At 39.6% G+C, this 22,255-nt stretch overlaps 1 protein-coding gene across 1 annotated transcript in view; it reads left to right on the forward strand.

The window, feature by feature from the left end:
* The window catches only part of OPRM1 (opioid receptor mu 1), a 58,050-nt gene that overhangs the window by 28,157 nt on the left and 7,638 nt on the right, over window positions 1–22,255 (forward strand). The window contains exons 2-3 of the mRNA XM_027551904.1: window positions 10,185–10,537; window positions 11,403–11,923. Coding sequence (XP_027407705.1) covers window positions 10,185–10,537; window positions 11,403–11,923 — 874 coding nt within the window. The remainder of the gene's footprint in view (window positions 1–10,184; window positions 10,538–11,402; window positions 11,924–22,255) is intronic.

The raw sequence follows: 22,255 nt of genomic DNA on the forward strand, positions 1-22,255 counted from the left end.
ATTTTGCCTTATCATTTTCTATAGGAAAGTAGAAAAATAATTTAATTTTTCTCTAGCTTTGTTGATCAAAATTTATTTTTATTAAGACTATAGAAAAATGTCTTCCCATTCTACAAGTTTATATAGAAATTGTAATGTAAATTTTTAATATTGTTAAATTTGGGGAAATTTCTATCAAATTTCTTTCTTATATGAGCTATAAGATTTATAAGGAAATTAGGTATAAATGTGATTTAGTATATTCAACTATATAAAATATATGAGTTCACATATAGACCTACTCATAGCGGTGGTATTGCTACAAACTTGTTCTTTCAGAAGCAAGAATTCTGATAAATTCTATTTCAAACAATTGACATCAATATTATAGTCTATGAATAAATGCATTTTATGTTGTATAATCAAATATAATAATAATGGAAAAGAGCCATTTTCTTGGATATTGATAAAAATCAAATCCCTGATTTACAAAATTGTGTCCTCTGATTAGAAGACTTTTCCACAGACTAGCTTCTGGCTCTGACATTTTAAAAATTCATTTCTTTCTCATTCACATCCTGAAGTATTGTATCATTATATAACATCTTCATATCCTCTCTCCTTCTCTCCCTTCCTCTCTCCCTCTCTTCTTTTCTGTCCCTTTATGAAACTTTGTTCTTCTCTGCCTTCAACATTCTTCACATTTTTCATCATACAGAAAGGCAATTTCATCCACTTGCATGATTGGAAATACCATCTAGAGCTTGATGACTTATAAATAAATTGCCCAGCTGAACTGCAAACATATATTCAGGTATAATAGTCATGTTTCTTTTGTTACATGACATAATACACTCAAAATTGAACTCTTTATCAAAACCAAATCTCCTTTTCTTCTTCTCCTTCTCTGCTAAATAATGATATTACTATCTATCCATTCTTGCATGCTGAAATTTGTGAGTTCTATTTTACCCTTCCTCCTTTACTCCCTATTTCTAAAAATATAATTAGCTTTTGCCTTTCTAATTATCTCAGCTCTCCACTGATTACATCTTCTTCAGTGATGTTATTGGTTATTTTGCTATCACTGATTATTATGATGGCGATGGTCGTGGTGTTTGTAGTACATAAGAAAGAATAAGCACCCTTTGAGACATTGCTTCAGCAATACTTGAACCGTGAACTTCCAGATATTCAAGCTGGTTTTAGAAAAGGCAGAGGAACCAGAGATCAAATTGCCAACATCCACTGGATCATGGAAAAAGCAAGAGAGTTCCAGAAAAACATCTACTTCTGCTTTATTGACTATGCCAAAGCCTTTAACTGTGTGGATCCCAATAAACTGTGGAAAATTCTTCAAGAGATGGAAATACCAGACCACCTGACCTTGAGAAACCTATATGCAGGTCAGGAAGCAACAGTTAGAACTGGACATGGAACAACACACTGGTTCCAAATTGGGAAAGGAGTACGTCAAGGTTGTATATTGTCACCCTGTTTATTTAACTTATATGCAGAGTACATCATGAGAAACTCTGGGCTGGAAGAAACACAAGCTGGAATCAAGATTTCCGGGAGAAATATCAATAACCTCAGATATGCAGATGACACCACCCTTATGGCAGAAAGTGAAGAGGAACTCAAAAGCCTCTTGATGAAGGTGAAAGAGGAGACTGAAAAAGTTGGCTTAAAGCTCAAAATTCAGAAAACTAAGATCATGGCATCCAGTCCCATCACTTCATGGCAAATAGATGGGGAAACAGTGGAAACAGTGTCAGAATTTATTTTTCTGGGCTCCAAAATCACTGCAGATGGTGATTGCAGCCATGAAATTAAAAGATGCTTACTCCTTGGAAGGAAAGTTATGACCAACCTAGATAGCATATTAAAAAGCAGAGACATTACTTTGCCAACAAAGGTTCATCTAGTCAAGGGTATGGTTTTTCCAGTGGTCATGTATGGATGTGAGAGTTGGACTGTGAAGAAGGCTGAGTGCCGAAGAATTGATGCTTTTGAACTGTGGTGTTGGAGAAGACTCTTGAGAGTCCCTTGGACTGCAAGGAGATCCAACCAGTCCATTCTGAAGGAGATCAGTCCTGGATGTATTTTGGAAGGAATGATGCTAAAGCTGAAACTCCAGTACTTTGGCCACCTCACGCGAAGAGTTGACTCATTGGAAAAGACCCTGATGCTGGGAGGGGTTGGGGGCAGGAGGAGAAGTGGAGGACAGAGGATGAGATGGCTGGATGGCATCACTGCCTCGATGGACTTGAGTCTGAGTGAACTCCCGGAGTTGGTGATGGACAGGGAGGTCTGGTGTGCTGTGATTCATGGAGTTGCAAAGGGTCAGACATGACTGAGCCACTGAAGTGAACTGAACTGAGACACTGCACTTGAGAAAATTACAGATGTCCCCCAAAAAACCTGGAAACATAGTGATGGAACTTGAGAGAGAGGTTGTAAGTCAACTACATGGAATTGATAGGCTTAAATCATGGATTGTAGGAGAGTAAAACAAAGGAAAAGGAGCAAACTTGGTTCTCCTTAAAATATATGGTTCTGTTACCACATTCAGTATAATGAGAAAATATCTCAAAATTCCCAGTACACTCCCAGCATGGGCATCTTTGAAAAGAAGATTAAAAACCTTTGCATGCCTACCTCACTTTAGCTACATAGTGGCTGAGTATATCAGCAATGCACATCCAGAAATACACATGGCACACAATGCAGTTACTGCACAGAAGGTCATTTCAGTTTTAAATGGAGCCTAGGGAAGGGCAGAGAAAAGGTCTCAAACATTTGTACATCTCTCTATGCTTAGTTTCTTCCATCATAAAAGAAGGTGATCAAATGATGTAGCCCTCAAAGCCCCTCTCAGATCTCACTTCTCATCACTCCATGACTTTCTATGACCAAAGTTCTTCTCAATTTGACAACCGAATGACAAGGCAAAAAGGAATATTCCATGTTCACTTTTACTTCAAAAGCCATTGGTTCCTGTAAAAAATTTGTTTCATCTTACCATAAAAAAATAAAATAACCCAAGCCCTTTTTCCTGTATTCAGTTTCATTTACTGGTGCCCAGTAATTCTATGCTGGATTCTATGCTGAATGGATAATCTATTATGGTTTTAAATTTTTCTGTTCATGCTGTCTTTCATATTATACTTGCATTGAGTGGTTATATCACAATATCATCACCAAAATTTTTATGTCTGCTGCACTCAGTGCAGTAGACAATAATTCTACTGATAGTCTATACTCTAAAAATGTATATTCTACAGCATATGCTTGAGCTTCTTCAAAAAGCAATTTTCTAATATTGACATTGATAGAACTGTTTTATTATATTTTGAAGTTTTCCTTGTTGTTCCTTCAATATTAAAGAAATGCCTAGGGATATATCATAATTTGATATTAGTGGTAACACATTTGATTATTTTTTATGTCCAAAACTTTCAGATTCTAAAATAAGAGAATTTCCTTTTCTCTTAGCACTCTCAAACTTGAAAGCTAAAGTGTTTCTAAATTTTAAAAACCAGTCCTTTAGAATAAAAATAAAACATTGTTATCTATGAAAGCAAAGGCTGAGGTAGATGTTCTAATACTGTTTTTCAAGTAATTCGGTCTAAAGAGATGAAAATCAATATTTCAGGAAATAAAAATCTAAAGTCACAGATAAGAATATTTCATTCAATGACAATGGTTTACATACATCAGAGGATTTAGCATCATATTTTTCTATAGTACATCAGTGTTATCTATCACAGAATATGGGAATCAAGAAAAAACATGTTTTTTCATACAAACTTCTGAGGAGACAAATGTGCTGAAGTAAAATTTTCAGAAATCAGAAACAAACAAAAAAAAAGCAGGAAATAAGCAGTTTCAAAAGGCATAATGCAAAAAATTATTAAACAGAGTCTCTTGGCCATAATGGAAGTCTCTGCTTTCATTTTCTTTCCTCTGCACTGACGTGCCTCCCTGTTCTCTCCTAGTCCTCCACCTCAGTTTCCAATTCCAACAAGAGGATTTGAAGAGGCTTTTAAAATGCATGCAATAAAATAAGAGAAATGAAAAAGAAAACAAGCAAATCGGAAGCCAAAAGAGAATGAAATGATGAGATTAACCGGAGACTCAGTACAATAGAAATATATTCGATTCTAGTGCCTTTAGAATTCTATGCAATTATTAAAAGGAGCCACACATTTCACTCTGATTTTTTCTAGCACCAAATGCAAAACTAAAAACACGATCAGTTATTCATTTCACATTTTCTATTTATAAAGTACATCCATTGCCTGAAGAAAGCAGATTTTTGTCCTTTTTCCATTCGAAGGCTATTTTTCCCTTGAATTGTCATTAATGTATCATGGAGTAAGAAGAAAGTAGGAATACAGAGAACAACAGCAAAAAAAGTAGGTGTAGATGAAGAGAGAGCACCATTCAATCAAAAAGACCCATGGTTGTTAGACTCTGGTGATACAGGAGCAGAAAGAGGCAGTGTGTCTTTGTTTAATTTCCTGTAAACCTAGCTTGGTCTTCTCTTCTGAGGTAAATTAGCAAACAATAGTCATTTTTCTGCCTGCAGGGCTCAGAGATCTAAGAATACTCCTGTCTCATTTTGCTAACATAAACTCATTGGAAATTTGGCCACTGACCACATAAGACCACTTGCTGCTGCTGCTGCTATGTTGCTTCAGTGGTGTCCAACTCTGTGCGACCCCAGAGACGGCAGCCCACCAGGCTCCCCAGTCCCTGTGATTCTCCAAGCAAGAACATTGGAGTGGGTTGCCATTTCCTTCTCCAAGGCATGAAAGTGAAAAGTGAAAGTGAAGTCGCTCAGTCATGTCCGACTCCTAGCGACCCCATGGACTGCAGCCTACCAGGCTCCTCCGTCCATGGGAAACAAATGTAAATAAAATGTTTTAGAATATTTTATAGTACAGTCCGAAATCTCTTGTTCGCTCCACTAAGCTAGTGGAGAGCTTAACAGAAAATAATAAAGTAATATATACTCTCTTTCTGTGTTAATGCCTGATGAGAGTGTATCATAGGTTTTGGTTGTTTTCAATCCCTCTCTCTCTCTCACACACACACACACACAAACACACATACACACATTTGCCTGAGACAACAGAATGGTCTAGATAATAGAAGAGAGATTCAGGTGGGTACTCATGTCTACTTTCTTCTTCTAAATAATAACCTGAAATGTAGGACAAGTGACTTTATTTCATTTGATTTATCCAATTAATCATGAGTATCAAAAGATGACACTCTGAAGTTTTTTTCTCTATTAAAACTGTGAATTTTTCTACATGAGGATAAGTGGATATGAAAGTCATGACAGATATGAAAAAGTATCCAAGCACAGTGCTGAACATAGAAAAGGGGCTCATTGAATCTTCACAGAGTTAGATAGCTTTCTTCTTCACAGATAAAGAGTAAAAGAGAAAAAAGAAAAACTCCATTTGTCAAAAACATCAAAGGGCAAAAAATAAGCCCCCCAAAAGATAAAAACATCCTGTACATCCCAATTGGTTCTATTGTGAACTCCTTAAAAATTTAAGAATACACAGAAGAACTGTACAAAGAAGATCTTCATGACCCAGATAATCATGATGGTGTGATCACTCACACTCACCTAGAGCCAGACATTCTGGAATGTGAAGTCAAGTGGGACTTAGGAGGCATCACTATGAACAAAGCTAGTTGAGATGATGGAATTCCAGTTGAGCTATTTCAAATCCTGAAAGATGATGCTGTGAAAGTGCTGCACTCAATATGCCAGCAAATTTGGAAAACTCAGCAGTGACCACAGGACTGGAAAAGGTCAGTTTTCATTCCAATCCCAAAGAAAGGCAATGCCAAAGAGCGCTCAAACTACTGTACAATTGCACTCATCTCACATGCTAGAACAATAATGCTCAAAATTCTCCAAGCCAGGCTTCACCAATACGTGAACCATGAAATTCCAGATGTTCAAGCTGGTTTTAGAAAAGGCAGAGGAACCAGAGATCAAATAGCCAACATCCATTGGATCATCAAAAAAGCAAGAGAGTTCCAGAAACACATCTACTTCTGCTTTATTGACTAGGCCAAAGCCTTTGACTATGTGGATCACAATAAACTGTGGAAAATTCTGAAAGAGATGGGAATACCAGACCACCTGACCTGCCTCTCAAGAAACCTGTATGCAGGTCAGGAAGCAATACCTATAACTGGGCATGGAACAACAGACTGGTTCCAAATAGGGAAAGGAGTATGTCAAGGCTGTATATTGTCACCTTGCTTATTTAACTTATATGCAGAGTACATCATGAGAAACGCTGGGCTGGAAGAAGCACAAGCTGGAATCAAGATTGCTGGGAGAAATATCAATCACCTCAGATGTGCAGATGACACCACTCTTAAGGCAGAAAGTGAAGAGGAACTAAAGAGCCTCTTGATGAAGGTGAAAGAGGAGAGTGAAAAAGTTGGCTTAAAGCTCAACATTCAGAAAACTAAGATCATGGCATCCAGTCCCATCACTTCATGGCAAATAGATGGGGAAACAGTGGAAACAGTATCAGACTTTATTTTTGGGGGCTCCAAAATCACTGCAGATGGTGATTGCAGCCATGAAATTAAAAGATGCTTACTCCTTGGAAGGAAAGTTATGACCAACCTAGACAGCATATTAAAAAGCAGAGACATTACTTTGTCAACAAAGGTCCATCTAGTCAAGGCTATGGTTTTTCCTGTGGTCATGTATGGATGTGAGAGTTGGACTGTTAAGAAAGCTGAGTGCTGAAGAATTGATGCTCTTGAACTGTGGTGTTGGAGAAGACTCTTGAGAGTCCCTTGGACTGCAAGGAGATCCGACCAGTCCATCCTAAAGGATATCAGTCCTGGGTGTTCATTGGAGGGACTGATGCTGAGGCTGAAACTCCAATACTTTGGCCACTTGATGCAAAGAGTTGACTCATTTGAAAAGACCCTGGTGCTGGGAAAGATTGAGGGCAGAAGGAGAAGGGGACAACAGAGGATGAGATGGTTGGATCGCAGCACCAACTCAATGGACATGAGTTTGAGTGGACTCCAGGAGTTGGTGATGGACAGGGAGGCCTGGTGTGCTGTGGTTCATGGGGTTGCAAAGAATTGGACACGACTGAGTGACTGAATTGAATTGAACTGAAAATAGGTAGAGAGCCATGTGAAGTTCATGATGGTATACGAAACTGGCAAGATGGATTCTGGATTGTGGGTGGGGTAGGTGTATGCTAAGTAGTGTCTGATTCTTTGCAACCCCTTATGACCCCATGGGCTGTAGCCCACAAAGATCTTCTATCCATGAGATTATACAGGCAAGTATACTGAAATGGGTTGCCATTTCCTCCTTCAGGGGATTTTCCGAACCCAGAGATTGAACCTGCATCTCTTCTGTCTCCTGCACTGGCAGATGGATTCTTGACCACTGAGCCACCAGAGAAGTTCATCCTCTTTTCATGCATCCTTGATCTTTTTTGTTTTTTGACAAAGACAGGGTCATCACAACTCAAGAATTAACTCAGAAACACAATAGAATAACAAAAGGTTTACAAAGCCTATCTCTGCAAAAGTAGTTAATTCAGGGTGGCTTCATTTAGTACATGTGGGTCAAAATTCAATGAGGTTTTGGTAACTGGGGAAATAGCTTGAAGAACGGGTTTGAAAATAAATAGGAATTATAGCCACAAACAAGGAAGGACATTTACAAACAAAAGATATATATGGAGCACAGAAGAATAGATGAGCTGCCCATGAAATGAGCTTCCTGACGCCCTTTCCCTAAAATATCACCTGAAAGCTCCATAAAAATCACTCTGTTGGATCAATCATTGAAGGTTCTGAGAATATATTTTTTAAGTAGTTTTATGGCAATTCATTTGGATTCATATTGCAAATAAGCTACTATATCACTTAGAACAAAATTTCAGAAATACATACTAGGAAAATTTCCATAGGATAACTAGGAAGCAGAAAAATAGCTTGGCCCACTACCTAGAGGAAAAGACCCAATTCAGTGACTACAGCAGGAACGATCAACGTCAGGAAGGCCCTATAGTCCAGGGGAGACACTCTGGGAATATGTCACCTATCCCTCCCAGTTTGTTTTGTCCACTTCGCCACCAAATTCATCTATGACTTGGTAAGAAGTAAAAGGCCTGAAGGGTGGGTGAAGGATTGTGTGTTGACATCCAGGAGTTCAACTCAGACCCACCCAGGTAAACTGAACAAGAAAGGTGGCCCTTCCTTCGGCTCCCTTCTTTGGCACGCTTGCTAACTCTCATGTACACACTCCGATAGCTTGTAGTGTGAGTCTAATCATTCATGTCACTTTCCGGGGGCAATGTTCATACCACCACATAGAACAGAACAAAATGAAAAGCTCATGTTTGCTGGACAGCGTGACCCCCTTTCTGATCAGACTATTGTTTTAGATTGAAGCCTTTGAGGCTATACTGGAGGCAGCTGGAATTCTCAGACCTTTAGTCTTGTATTATTCATTCACATATTTTGGAAACTGCTGAACCCCTTTTTATATGTTGCTGTGATTCAAAGTGTGAGTAACTGAGATAAGAATACTGCCTGTCTGTAGAGGAAGGATCTTTGAATAAATGGAGAAAATGAAACATCATTGTTCCCATAAGATGCCAAGTGAAATAACTTTTATAGACAAATATTTACTTTTTCTTTTATGATGTGAGACTCTAACCTAATTTTGTTTCACAAAACATCTCATTCTAAAGGAGGAAAGGCTTTTTTAACTGAAATAATCATACATTAATAAACACGTAGGGCTAAGATGAGCCTGAAGTAAAGGTTAGAAGTATGATGAGTCATAAACTGACAGTAAAGAAACTGATTATTTAACGTAAAGCATTGTACTAAAGATAAGCTGTGGAATGTATGTCTATTGCCTGAGACGGGGACTAATGCAGTCGAGTGTGCTATGGTTTAGCTAGCAAGGTTTGGGGAGGTTGGTTTATTTTTGTTTTCTTTCTGCTTTGAGGGAGAAATTTCTGCTAATAAACAACATCAAAAAGTTTAAAACTCCTTGAGCATCAAGGTCAATTACTCAAAGGTCTTAAAAGTCGTATCTTTTATTTCATTTTTGATTTTTTACTACAGAAGATTTGGGTTGGGAAGATCCCCTGGAGAAGGAAATAGCAACCCCCTCCATTAATCTTGCCTGGAGAATCCCATAGACAGAGGAGCCTGGCGGGCTACAGGCCATGGGTCACAAAGAGTCAGACATGACTGAGTGACTTAGCTCACAAGCACGCTACAAACAAATTGGTTTGCCTCTTCAGAGATCAAACCCACGTCTCCAGCATTGGCAGGCAGATTCTTTACCACTGAGCCGCCTGACAAGCACACACACACACACACACACACACACACACACACACATATATACTCTTGTACAATTACATTGTTCCGTAGTTTTAGTTGTATATCTGAAATTTTTCTCCTACTTACTTAGAATTAAATGTATTATTACCCACTGTGTAGATACTTGACTGAGTGCTCCCTGAGTCTATTACACTTATCACAGTGCCTGGTACATTTTTTTAAAAAAGCAAATAAACCAATAAATCAGTATGGCAGCTATTCTTATAACCATTTTACAGATAGCAAAACAGATAAGTAGAGAAATAAGTAGAGAAATAAGCACATGATTATAAATGGCCAACCTAGTACTCTGAAAGTGGAGAAGGCAATGGCACCCCACTCCAGTACTCTTGCCTGGCAAATCCCATGGATGGAGGACCCTGGTAGGCTGCAGCCCATGGGGTCGAGAAGAGTCGGACACGACTGAGCGGCTTCACTTTCACTTTTCACTTTCATGCATTGGAGAAGGAAATGGCAACCCACTCCAGTGTTCTTGCTTGGAGAATCCCAGGGATGGGGGAGCCTGGCGGGCTGCGGTCTATGGGGTCGCGCAGAGTCAGACATGACTGAAGCGATTTAGCAGCAACAGCAGTACTCTGAAAGAGTTTATATCTAATCAGATGCTTTCCACTAATCCTTGCAATTGTTTTTGCTTTGGATTTGGAAGGGTTGTTTGCTTTTTGCCTTTCAGTTTTCAATTTTTTTTTACTAAAAACTTCATTGCATTTCACACTGATGGGGTTTTTTTCTGACTCTGCAACTGCTTTTCCCTCATCTACTAGGTACACCAAAATGAAGACTGCCACCAACATCTATATTTTCAACCTCGCCCTGGCAGATGCCCTGGCAACCAGTACCCTGCCTTTCCAGAGTGTCAATTACCTGATGGGAACATGGCCGTTTGGAACCATCCTGTGCAAGATTGTGATCTCCATAGATTACTACAATATGTTCACCAGCATATTCACCCTCTGCACCATGAGTGTGGATCGCTACATTGCAGTCTGCCATCCTGTCAAGGCCCTGGATTTCCGCACTCCCCGTAATGCCAAGATCATCAACATCTGCAACTGGATCCTCTCTTCAGCCATTGGTCTGCCTGTGATGTTCATGGCAACGACAAAGTACCGGCAAGGTTAGTGATGCTGCGGGCCTCGGGAATGGAGAGTATACAGATAGATATGTTGGTGACGCCATGAGCCAAGTAGATTACAGAGTGGTCCAGGCTATGCAAACTGTAGTTTTCATGATTCTTTCTCATAAAATACTTTTGAATATTTTGAAATAGGAATTTTCCCCTAAAATTTTAAGTCCAGTGAACAATTTAGAAAGAATATAAACCAAAATCTATCCATTCCTGATTCTTCTGCACTCACTTCATCCAAACGATGGCAGCATAAGAACACAGACCTTTAAAGAGTAATTAGAGCTTAGACCCAAAGAACATTAAGTGGAGGCTTGTTTGAAAATGTCAAGTGACTGCCTACATGACAAGTGTATCTTTTTAGACCTTATTTCAGAATGATAAACCACGCATCAAAAAGAGGAGTTAAGGGAATTTGCTGCTGGTCCATTGCTTAGGGCTTGGCACTTTCACTGTGGTGCCCTGGGTAGGAAAACTGAGATCCCACAAGCTCTTCAGGAAGCCAGAACAAGAGAAAAAAAGTGGAGTGAAGGCACCCAGTAGCTGGAAACCCCTGTAGAGTCTGGACAGTGATTATATTTTTATGTCAACTTAGACTCCACAGAGAATCTAGCTTGTGGCGAGAGATACATAACATCATCAAAGTGGACAACCAAATGACATATTTGGAAAAATCAAGAGAGATCTGAGTTTTTTTCCATGAATTCTTTAAATCTTCCTTCCAGGATTTGTGTAGCAAGAGCCATAAGTTAACTCGGGTCAAGGCTATAAATTAGAAAGCAAAATGGCAATATTAACACCTGATGATAGCATTAAATGTTCCTGCTAATTCCTCCTTATAATTCTTTTTCTCTAGGTTCCATAGATTGTACACTAACATTCTCTCACCCAACGTGGTACTGGGAAAACCTGCTGAAAATCTGTGTTTTCATCTTTGCCTTCATCATGCCTATCCTCATCATTACAGTGTGTTATGGGCTGATGATCTTACGCCTCAAGAGTGTCCGCATGCTCTCTGGCTCCAAAGAAAAGGACAGGAACCTGCGAAGAATCACCAGGATGGTGCTGGTGGTTGTGGCTGTGTTCATTGTCTGCTGGACGCCCATTCACATCTACGTCATCATTAAAGCCTTGATCACAATCCCGGAAACTACTTTCCAGACCGTTTCCTGGCACTTCTGCATTGCTCTAGGTTATACCAACAGTTGCCTGAACCCCGTCCTTTATGCATTTCTGGATGAAAACTTCAAACGATGCTTCAGAGAGTTCTGTATCCCAACTTCCTCCACCATTGAGCAGCAAAACTCCACTCGAATTCGTCAGAACACCAGAGACCACCCCTCCACAGCCAATACGGTGGATAGGACTAACCATCAGGTATGCAGCTTTTAGGACTGGGTGTACCTACCGGGGATGACATAAAACTTACAGAGCTTTTTAAAGTCCAGCATTAGAATCTATTAGAAGTGGACCAATAACTCAGGGGTTGAGCTCAGTACAAGGAAGGAGGGAGGAAAGGAGGAAATTATGATCACTGTGACCGAGGGACACTTCATTATATAAACCAAGCTCTATGTATTTTGCACATAATCATATAGATATAGAGACATTCCAATTAGAAATCCATAAATCTTCTAGAAGTCTGTGTTGCCGCAGCCTTTTCGTCTACGCAAGATTAATGACTTCAGCACATTGAAGAAGAGATCCTAATCTAGAATTCTGTTTCCCCTAATATTAGGTGTTTCGTGCATATCATTCCAACATCCCTGTCACTTCTTTTTTAGCTTAATATAATGGTTTTATTGCTTGTTCACTAGAATACAAAGCCCAGCGGAGGACACACTGCCTTCCTTCAGCTCATGGATATTCCACCAGGAATAGATGGCCTTTATAATTGGTGGGCTTCCCTGGTGGCTCAGATAGTAAAGAGTCTGTCTGCAATGCAGGAGACCCGGGTTTGATCCCTGGGTTGGAAAGATCCCCTGGAGAAAGAAATGGCAACCACTCCAGTATGCTTGCCTATAAAATCCAGAAAGGAGAGTCTGGCGGGCTATAGTCCATGGGGTCATAGAGAGTCAGACATGACTGAAGTAACTAACATGACGACGACAAAGATCAGCGTGGGGATGAATAGAGAGAGAGAGACAGGGAAAGGCGCACAGACTCTTAACTGCCTTAACTTTGACATAACACATTTGACTTTCAACTACAGTCCTTTGGACCAAACTGGTCATAAAGCCCTAACCAAGGGCAAAGGAGGCTGGGAAATTTAGCAGGGGTATAGAATTAAGTGACCACTAGCTCTGCCACAGTGCTTCCGTGGCATCTACCTCTATCCCCAAGTGAAGTCCCTGTCACTTCTCTAAAGCCAGTCCTGCTCTGGTTCTGTGGTTGCAAAGAAAGCATCAGCATTTTGCCCACTGTGGTTATGGGGGACCATGTTCCCAGGGTCACAGAAAAGGAGAAAGAAAGTCAAATGGACACCTTTACTTTGTGAAGTCATTAACTTGTAAATTTTCATACCTGAACTCAAACCTATTACTTCATAGAACTAAGTTAGTTTTATAACAGTATTAGTTATATTAGTATAAAAATTAGTTATAAACTAATATAAAACAGTAGTTATAAACTAAATTAGTTTTATAACTGACTGTAGCCCACCAAGTTCCTCTGTCCCTGGGATTTCCCAGGCAAGAATTTGGAGTGGGTTTTCCATTTCCTCTTCCAGGGGATCCCTCTGACCTAGGGATCAAACCCGCGTCTCCTGCATTGGCAGGTGGATTCTTTACCGCCAACCCACCTGGGAAGCCCAGTCAACATGCCCCTTGAGGTTAATATGATAAAGAGAGACTATTTCCTGGAAGATGTATCCCTACACATAAAAGAGTACAGACGGGAGCCTGCATGGAAGAGGCCAGATTTACACACAGCAGTATAATCACTCAAGAAATCAAAAAAAAAGAAAAGAGAAAAACATCTGTCCCTAGGCTACTGTTGCCTGTTCAGCCTCTGATTTTGAAAATTTGGCCTCCAACCTGTTAAGTAAATCAGTCACTTACTTACCAATGTAAGCAAGTAAATTTCCAAATAATGGTGCCGGCATCCCCCAAATCATGGCTTATGTAATTTTATAAAACAGAGCTCAAATGCAAACTCCCTGTGAAAGTAAATCCTCATGTCAGAAGCTTAGATAAAGTTTCTAGGATCAGGGAGCAACCATGGGAACAGATGGCTCCATGACAATCACCTGGAAGCCAAATCAAGGGGCCAGAAGGAGAGCCTGACTTCCTTAAGATGCAGCTGCTTCATCTCTGCTTTCTCTTCTCCCACTACCGCCACCGAACCGACCCCAACCCAGGCTCACCCTTCTAATTGACTGCAGGACTAATGCAATATGGCCCAGATGGATCTGTCACAGGGGCATTAATCCTCATACCCTCAATATTAAATCATGCTCACATGAACCCAGGAACTGGCAAGCCCTAGGGAGCATGAGGTAATGATGGCAGACCTACTTCCAACCAAAGGGAAGTGATTAACTTATTATGTCTCATTTCTAATTCCATTTCCGAAAGGAAAGCCAGAAAGAAATGTTTTCCTACTCTGCTCCTTTCTTTTTTTTTTTTTTCATTCATCATCAAGACCTCTAAGCCTGTTCCTTTTGCTAAGCATAGCCCCTTCTCAGTGGCTATGGAAATCTTGTGAATAACTTAAAGTGGGTAGGCATTTAAATAGATTTTTCTCTAAGGCGAGGATAATACATTAAAGAATGCAACTTCAAACTCTCAGTCCTAAACTATGGTTCAAATATTTTCAAATATCTCAGTCCTAAACTATGGTTCAAATATATTGGAGAAATATAGTTCCATTGGAACAAGACGATGGCCATTACAAAGGATTAGTTCTTTCTCCTTAAGCACCAGCTCATACCTTCTCTCTCCTTTGGAGTGTGGATATTGGTCTCATACCCTGGATATTGCCGGAGCTTCGTGTCACATTTGATCCTCTCAGCGTCCTTCACTTGCCTTGCTCTCCTGGCAAGACAGCTCCCAGCCTGTCTGCTGGAGTGTGTTTCCTGAGTTCACCATGAATGCCCTCCAGCTGTCCTGCCACTGCCCTTGAGTCCCCTCCAAATCCTGCGTTTCCACATCCGTGTGGTCCTTGCACAGCCAGACAGAGGAGAAAGGAAGCTAATTAGGGGAGCTCTGTTCTGAGTAACTAAAAGGTTTGTCTTAAAAATACATCCAATTAGGGCTTATCTTCATTGCTGCCTCTATGAAGCAGCATCAGTGTCAGATAACAGCAGAAACACATTAGCCCTAGAGCTGGCTGCTTTCCCAAAATGCCCAGCTGGGAGAGTTTGACAGAGAAGAGCTGCTGCTGGGGAAAGAGGAAAAGACATACTGACATATCTGAAAATTAAGATAAATCAAAGATCTCTCCATTGGTGTGTCATCATTAGAATCAAGGCAGTTACACACATACACCTAGAACAATATACAAGCCTTTGATGATCACATCAATAATATATCAAAACGGTAAAATTATTTCAGGAAAAAATTGGAGACTTTATGGCTGTCTGTGTGGGGTTAGTGGTACAGAATCTGCCTGCCAATGAAGGAGACACACGAAACATGGGTTTGATTCCTTGGTCGGAAAGATCCCCTGGAGGAGGAAATGGCAATCCACTCCACTATTGCCTGGAAAATCCCATGGACAGAGGAGCCTGAGAGGCTACAGTCCATGAGGCCACAAAGAATCAGCCACAACTGAGCAATTGAGCACACAGAATATATAGGACATAGTTGATTAGTTTATAAATTCAGTATCTGATAGGCAGGTTTTGTTCTTTCTTTTTTCTTTTAACTCATGAGCCATCATGTTATGAGACAGAGCTAATTGGATTCATATTAACTTTTTAACTGCTTGTTTTAAATGTATACCATTGTAGATATTTATGTCCTGACTTTGTCTTTGTATTTTCTCCAAGAAATGTGTTATTCTATCTATGTCACATCTCAAGCACATTAGTCAACTTCATATTCTGCAGATCAGAGATCCAATATCAAACCTTCCCAGGGTGTCTGTACTCTGACAACTGTATACTGAGACCATGTCCATACAACGCAAAGTCAAGTGGAGAGGTGGCAGTTATCAAGGTAACTCAATAAACCTTATAAGAAAGTTTTGTGCCCAGAATAAACTTTGAGTCATATAGATAGGTAAGGGCTACTTGGTCAGTTCTAGCTGCATAACAAATCATTCCAAAATTTATTGGCTGACAGAAGCCATTTACTTAGTTTACAATTCTATTTATCAGTGATTTGGGCTGAGCTAAGATAGGCAGTTCTCCCCAGTCTCAGCTGGGCTGTCAGCCAGCTGATCTAGTGGCCATAGTAAGAATGGCTGGCTCTTCATGGATCCGCATCTTCTGTCATTCATGTTAGCCCAGGCGTGTTCCCATGGTGATCAGGTGATCACAGGTTCCAGACTCAAAGGATGGAAAAACAGACTCCACCTATAGATGTCTGGAGCTGCAGTTGCATTGCAAAGGGATGTGGATTTAGGGAGGGAAGTCACTGTGGCCACATGTGATCACCATCTACAGTAGCACATGCTGCCTGGGGCAGGCAAGTCACAGCTTCCTGGAGGACAAACCACATCTGCCTCAGTCTTCCATGTACCTCCAAGTATCTGAATACATGAATGACCTCGGAGGGCTCTTGGTATTTCAGGAGATATGGAAGGGGCCAGAATGATCCTTTTCTTGGAACTGATTGACAAGCTAAAGGATCGTGTGACACCCTGACTTATTTCATACTTACCCTTCAATAAGAGGAAAATATTCACAGGAGGGATTCTTCATTTTTTCTCTCCAGTCTCTAGTCCTCTAATCCAGTTACATCTTTCAAAAATTTTCTTACATTTGTGCTTGTCTTCTAATTTTAAATAAATGCTAGTGATGAGGAAATCAAGAACGAGACTCAGTGCCCTAAAGAGGTCATGTCCTGGCTCATTGTGGGGGAAAAAAAAAAAGATAGGTTCATATTCTTTTGTGCATTCCAGGGTCCAGCCTACTGCTCCAGGATAATGCGTGATTTGTGTTCAACTTGTTGTCTTTAAGTCTTCTAGATCTTTGTTAGGTAGACTTAGGTAAAGGTATTCATTTTCCATTTGCTGTCAGTGCAGTTTAATTTCTTTGTATGTGTACCACCCTTTTGTTGTCCTCATTGGATTCTACTTGGCTTCAAAACACTTCCATCGTTTGCTCAAATCAGTCCAGGTCCAGCTCAGACCTGAGATGTCGGCCACTACTGACCTGCCTTCCTGTGTGGTTTCCACCCTAATCATATTCTCAAATGCATTTTTGTTTTGACAAAAGATTGATTTTTAATGCATAACATTATATTGGAAAAGAGAATTCTATTATATCTACTGGATTGTTATTAGTATTCAGAGTCTGTATTAGCTATAGCTATAATATTAATAATAATGGTATCTTATATAATAGCATGCTGATTAAAAAGGACTTTTATCATATCAGCTTCTAATAATAACCCTAATGGGTAAACATGAAAAAAATAAATGTTCAGGGAGGTTAATAATTATACAATATCAAATCATCAGTAAGAGGTAAAACTCAGACAGACATGTAGAATTCTAATATTTTCTTAACTTTTTATTTTGTACTGGAGTATTAACAATGCTGTAATAGTTTCAGATGGATACCAAAGGGATTCAGCCATACATATACATTTACCATTATCCCCCAAACTCCCCTCCCATCCAGCCTGCTGCACAACAATGAGAAGAGTTCCCTGTTTTATACAGTAGGTCCTTGTTGGTTATCTATTTTAAATAGAGCAGTGTGTATATGTCTATCCCAAACTCCCTAACCATCCCTTCCCTTCAACCTTCCCCTCAGCAACCATAAATTCATTCTCTGAAAGGCTTTTCCTGTTTTGTAAATAAGTCTGTTTGTATCACTTCTTTTTAGATAGAATTCTAATACAAATCCAAAACTTTCCTCTGTTATCCCACAAAACACCATTGTGCATTCAAATATTAGGGTGTGGCCTCAAGCAGAAGATTTCAAGCTTTACTATGAGCTCCAGAATAATTTTGGAGTAACTCTAAGAAAGACTGGTTCACTGAGTCAGGGTAGGGTCCACAAATCTGAATGTTGAATAAAGCACTAAACTGAAAACTCCGAATTAAAATATGACTTCATCCAAATATTATCACAGTTACTGGTGTGTCTAACTTGAGTAGCCCATTCAGTCAAGATGACTGGCCCAATGTTCTTCACCAAATGAATCTTGTGTTTAGTAAAATGATATAGATAACCTTTGATAAAGCCTTATCAATCAGTGAGTCTTATAGGAGAAAGTAAGACAACAGTGATAAAGCTAATGTTATGCTGCTGCTGCTGCTGCTAAGTCGCTTCAGTCATGTCCAACTCTGTGTGACCCCATAGACGGCAGCCCAACAGGCTCCCCCATCCCTGGGATTCTCCAGGCAAGAACACTGGAGTGGGTTGCCATTTCCTTCTCCGATGCATGAAAGTGAAAAGTGAAAGTGAAGTCTCTCAGTCGTGTCTGACTCTTAGCGACCCCGTGGACTGCAGCCTACCAGGCTCCTCCATCCATGGGATTTTCCAGGCAAGAGTACTGGAGTGGGGTGCCATTACCTCCTGCCAACTCCTCATCGATATGGCAAGCCCATTCCTAAACCCTTTGGTTACTATTTTTAAAGCAGTTTCTTGACATTTTAATCAAAGTAGTAAGTCAAGAAATGACATACTTTGCATTTGTATTAATTATATAATTAATAATTATATATTAATTATATAATTATAATCAATCATATATTAATTATAATAATATAATATATATTAATTATATATATTATATTAATACAAACTATATTATCCCTAGCTAAACTAAAAGCGGAAGCCTAGTTTGTCAAATCAACTACATCATTCTTAAAAGTTGGCTCTCAATGTTTTTTACAAGACATCTCTGGAGAGCCAATTTAAGATGGAAAAGTATTTTAATTCCATGACAAAAGACCCAAAATGAGAATAGCTCACAAAATTACCATGCTTGACTACATTAATACATATTTTATGAATGGGGTCAAAGTGGCTATGCTTGCAATTCTTTGACTTAAAAGGAAAACAGTCCCAGTTATGAGTGTGTGAGTGAGAGAGAGAGCATGCATGTGCATGATGTAGGTGTGCCTCTATGCATGTGTAGTACTAAAGGATATCTAAGTTGAAAATGAATCCCACCATTCATAAGTAGCAGAAAAAATAATTATGTTTCTTTAAATTGACTACAGTCTGGGAAAAGAAAATATTGTTTACTTGGAAATATGTTTATTCCCACAAAATATTTGGCTACTAGTAATAACTGACCTGAATAGACATTTCTCCAAAGAAGATATATGGATGGCCAACAGGCACATGGAAAGATGCTCAACATCACTAATTATTAGAAAACTGCAAAGTAAAACTACAATGAGGTATCATTTCACATAAATCAGAATGATCATCAAAGTCTGCAAACAATAAATGCTGGGGAAGGCATGGAGAAAAAGGAACCCTCCTCCTACACTGTTGGTGAGAATGTAAATTGGTACAGCTACTATGGAGAATAGTATGAGTTTCCTTTAAAAAACTAAAAGTAGAGTTATCATACAAGCCTGCAATCCCACTCCTGGGCACATATTCAGACAAAACTCTAATTCAAAATATACACGGCACTCCAATGTTTATTGCAGCACTATTTATAGTAACATAAAACATGCAAGTAATCTAAATGTACATTAAGAGATGAATGGATAAAGATGTGGTGTGTGTGTGTGTGTATATATATATATATATACACACACATACATACAGTGGAATATCACTCAGCCACAAAAAAAATTAAATTAACACCATTTGCAACAACATGGATGGACCCAGAGATGATCATACTAAGTGAAATAAGTCAGTAAGAGAAAGACAAATAGCATATATATCACTTACATAAAAATGATACAAATGAAAGTGAAAGTCGCTCAGTTGTGTCCAGCTCTTTGCGACCCCATGGACTATACAGTCCATAGAATTCTTCAGGCCAGAAAATTGAGTGGGTAGCCTTTCCCTTCTCTAGGGGATCTTCCCAACCCAGGGATCGAACCCAGGTTTCCGGCATTGCAGGCAGATTCTTTACCAGCTGAGCCACAAGGGAATATATTTACAAAACTGGAACAGACTCACAGACAGAGAAAACAAATGTATGGTTATCAAAGGGGATAACAGGAGGCAGGAGACAAATTAGGAGTTTGGGAGTAACATATACCCACTACTATATATAAAGTAGATAAATAACAAGATCTATTGTACAGCACAGGGAACCATATTCAATATCCTGTAATAAGCTATAATGGAAAAGAATCTGGAAAAGAAATATGCGTATGTACATGTATAACTGAAACACTTTGCTGTACACTTGAAACTAACACAAAATTGTAAATTAACTATACTTCAGTTAAAAATGGCTAAAAAAAGAAAAGAAGAAAACAGAGTTACAATATTTGCATTTGGATAAATTTAGGCTTATCTAAAATAAGACTGTTAGAAATAACATTTATTAACCAGTTTGTATCCAGAGTATCTTATTTAATCATATAAGGTATGGATTATCTCTACAGTTGAGGAAATCAATGTTTAAGGAATTAACACGCCCAAGGTCATAGGTAAAAAGTAGTGGCTGAGGAATGAATCCAGTTAAATTTGACATTATAGACCTACCCTACTCTCCTCCCAGTCTGTTTTCCCCGTCACTCAGTGGTGGCTTTGAGAACTAGATTATAGCATTTATATACTGACAGTTTGAATGCCATAAGACCTTTATATAGGTTTGTTTAGATGTACTCATAGTGTATTTTTGTATCTGTGTGTAAGAATAAGCAGTCAAATGATGTTTAATGACTAGCATAGGGAATTAGAAACTCAGTAATGGGGATCTCATTTGACTCATTTGAAAAGACCCTGATGGAAGATTGAAGGCAGGAGGAGAAGGGAACGACAGAGGATGAGATGGTTGGATGGCATCACTGACTCAATAGACATGAGTTTGAGTAAACTCCGGAAGTTGGTGATGGACAGGGAGGCCTGGCGTGCTGCAGTGCATGGGGTTGCAGAGTCGGACACAACTGAATGACTGAACTGAACTGAATGGGAATCTCTAATTTTCTAAACCTAGAGACACAAGGATTCCCTTGCCACTGGCAGTCTTAAAAGTCCAAACATCACATTTTGCATCCATAAAATGGGATGCTACAAAAATTCAAGTGTTAAGATTTGATATTTAGGGAATCAGAACAAATGATTCTTTCATAAGTTTTTTAGTTTTTACAAGTTCCACTGAGTTCTTACAGAACACTACTACGGTGAAATGCTAATATGTAGTCCATGAAAAAATAGGTTTTAGGTGAATATTCAGAAATGTTGCATATCTTATTTAGGTCCTGGGGACTGATACTGTGGATTAGCACTTTAAAGGCTCTGAAAAGCCCTATTGTATATTTATGTGTATGTATGTATATGTGTTGCATTTAGTTCTGTATATGTACTCACGTCTTGTTTTTAAGCTAAACTGTTCAAACTTATCTGAACACAGTCTGTTTTTTTTGTTTTTGTTTTTAATTGAGCTTCTCTGGTAGCTCAGCTGGTACAGAATCCTCCTGCAATGCAGGAGACCCTGGTTCAATTCCTGAGTGAGGAAGATCTGCTGGAGAAGGGATAGGCTACCCACTCTAGTATTCTTGGGCTTCCCTAGTACCTCAGCTGGTAAAGAATATGCCTACAATGCGGGAGACCTGAGTTCAATCCCTGGATTGGGAAGATCCCCTGGAGAAGGGAAAGGCTACCCACTCCAGTATTCTGGCCTGGAGAATTCATGGACTGTAGAGTCCATGGGGTACTTAATTTCTGGGACTTCCCTGTAGTTCAAATGGTAAAGAATCTGCATGCAATGCAGGGGACCAGGGTTCAACCCCTGGGTCAGGAAGATCCTCTGGAGAAGGGAATGACAATCCACTCCAGTATTCTTGCCTGGAGAATCCCATGGACAAGAGAAGCCTGGTGGACTACAGTCCATGGAGTCTCAAAGAGTTGGACATGACAGAGACTAACACAGACATAATTGCATTACAATATTATGTTAATTTCTGCTGTACAACAAAATGAATTAGTTAGACATATACACAGATCCCTTCCCTGTTGGACCTCCCTCCCACCCACTCCTCATCCCACCCATCTAGGTTGTCACAGATCACTGAGCTGAGTGCCCTGTGCTACACAGCAGATTCCCACTCAGTTCAGTTCAGTTCAGTTCAGTTGCTCAGTCGTAGCCGACTCTTTGCGACCCCATGGACTGCAGCACACCAGGCTTCCCTGTCCATCACCAACTCCCAGAGTTTACTCAAAATCACATGCATCGAGTTGGTAATGCCATCCAACCATCTCATCCTCTGTCATCCCCTTCTCCTCCCGCCTTCAATATTTCCCAGCATCAGGGTCTTTTCAAATGAGTCAGTTCTTCGCATTAGGTGACCAAAGTATTGGAGTTTCAGCTTCAGCATCAGTCCTTCCAATGAATAATCAGGACTAGTTTCCTTTAGGATGGACTAGTTGGATCTCCTTGCAGTCCAAGG

This window comes from Bos indicus x Bos taurus, chromosome 9, assembly GCF_003369695.1.
Source record: "Bos indicus x Bos taurus breed Angus x Brahman F1 hybrid chromosome 9, Bos_hybrid_MaternalHap_v2.0, whole genome shotgun sequence".
Lineage (NCBI taxonomy): Eukaryota > Metazoa > Chordata > Mammalia > Artiodactyla > Bovidae > Bos > Bos indicus x Bos taurus.